This window comes from Rhagoletis pomonella, unplaced genomic scaffold (assembly GCF_013731165.1).
Source record: "Rhagoletis pomonella isolate Grant_MI unplaced genomic scaffold, Rhpom_1.0 Rhpom_scaffold_16474, whole genome shotgun sequence".
Classification (NCBI taxonomy): Eukaryota; Metazoa; Arthropoda; class Insecta; order Diptera; family Tephritidae; genus Rhagoletis; species Rhagoletis pomonella.
Window position 1 is genome coordinate 1 of NW_023474997.1, and position 1,363 is coordinate 1,363.

Below are 1,363 nucleotides of genomic sequence, written 5' to 3' on the forward strand. Positions count from 1 at the left end.
GAATTCATGATAAGTCACTCTCATCAGATCCGTCGGAAGTTGAGTGTCGACTCGAAATGCTGAATAGTTACAGCGAAAAGCTTCTAGCGTGTCAGTCCGAAATAGAAGAGATCGATGAAGATGATGACACCCGTGACAGCCTTGAAGATTTAATTGTTGGAACCAAGGCAATGTTAAAATCCATATTATCAGAGAACAACAAGCACAAAGCTTCTGACACCTCCTTCACAGCGCCTCACAGCTCAAGACTTCCGAAAATGTCGCTGCCCAAGTTTCGAGGGCAGTATTCGGAGTTTAAAAATTTCATGAGTTTGTTTGAGAGCCTCGTTCATAATAACCCTGCGCTTTCAGACATTGAAAAATTCACACATTTAGTTTCGTGTTTGTCTGGTGAAGCCTTGGGAACGGTGAAGGCCTTCCAAAAGACGGAAGAAAATTACCCGAAGGCGTTGGCAAGCCTGAAAAAGGTATATGATAATAAATGTCTCATATTTTCGAATACAGTTGCGAAACTGTTTGAGTTGCCGAAAATACAAAAGGCATCGTCGCTTTCGCTGCGGTCAATGATCGACACCGTATCAGCTGTATATGACTCCTTGTTGTCTTTGGGTGATGATAAAAATATTTCAAATGCGATGTTGATACATTTCGTAATGTCGAAGGTTGATCCCACTACGCAGTCAAAATGGGAGGAGCAACTTGATTACGACAAGCTTCCGCTGTGGAGTGAGTGTGAAGCGGCTCTCAATAAGAGATACCAGCACCTCTCATCTGAAGAAGCCTCGACATCGTCAAAATCGCACGACACCCAAAGGCAAAGCAACAAGAGTGCTGAAAAGCCAAAATCTTCTTTTGTTGCTGCGAAAGCTAAGCCAACTACTTGTTTCCACTGCAACTCCAAAGACCACTTTCTACCCACCTGCCCTAAATTTAAAACTCTCTCTCCTCAGCAGAGATTCGAATTCGCGAAATCGGTCCCATTGTGTATAAATTGCTTACGCAAGGGACATACGGTTTCTAAATGCAAATTAGAACGGTGTCGAGTTTGTAACCGGTCACATCACACCATGTTACACCAATACCCGATATCGTTCGAAACAACACCACAACCTTCGACCTCACAAACTATGCACACAGTGAGCGTGCCTTAGCGCGTCATGTTAGCGACAGCGGTGGTCAAGGTAAAAACTTGCTCCGGTGATTATGTGTCAGCTCGTGCGTTACTTGACTCAGGGTCTCAAGTAAATTTCATGACTGAAGAGCTGGCACAAAGGCTGCGAATTCGGCGAGAGAAGGCGACATTAAATGTCATCGGGATTGGTAATGCCACCCAAAAGGTTCGGTCAAAAGTTAGTGCAGTCAT

At 44.2% G+C, this 1,363-nt stretch overlaps 1 protein-coding gene across 1 annotated transcript; it reads left to right on the forward strand.

Annotated features, from left to right (window-relative positions):
• Nucleotides 1-56: 56 nt before the first annotated feature.
• On the forward strand, nucleotides 57-726 carry LOC118757306 (the record flags this gene model as incomplete). The annotated part of the gene is made up of 1 exon (XM_036492031.1): nucleotides 57-726. A coding segment is annotated over exon 1 (670 nt), but the record flags the coding sequence as incomplete, so codon positions are not given.
• Nucleotides 727-1,363: the final 637 nt, after the last annotated feature.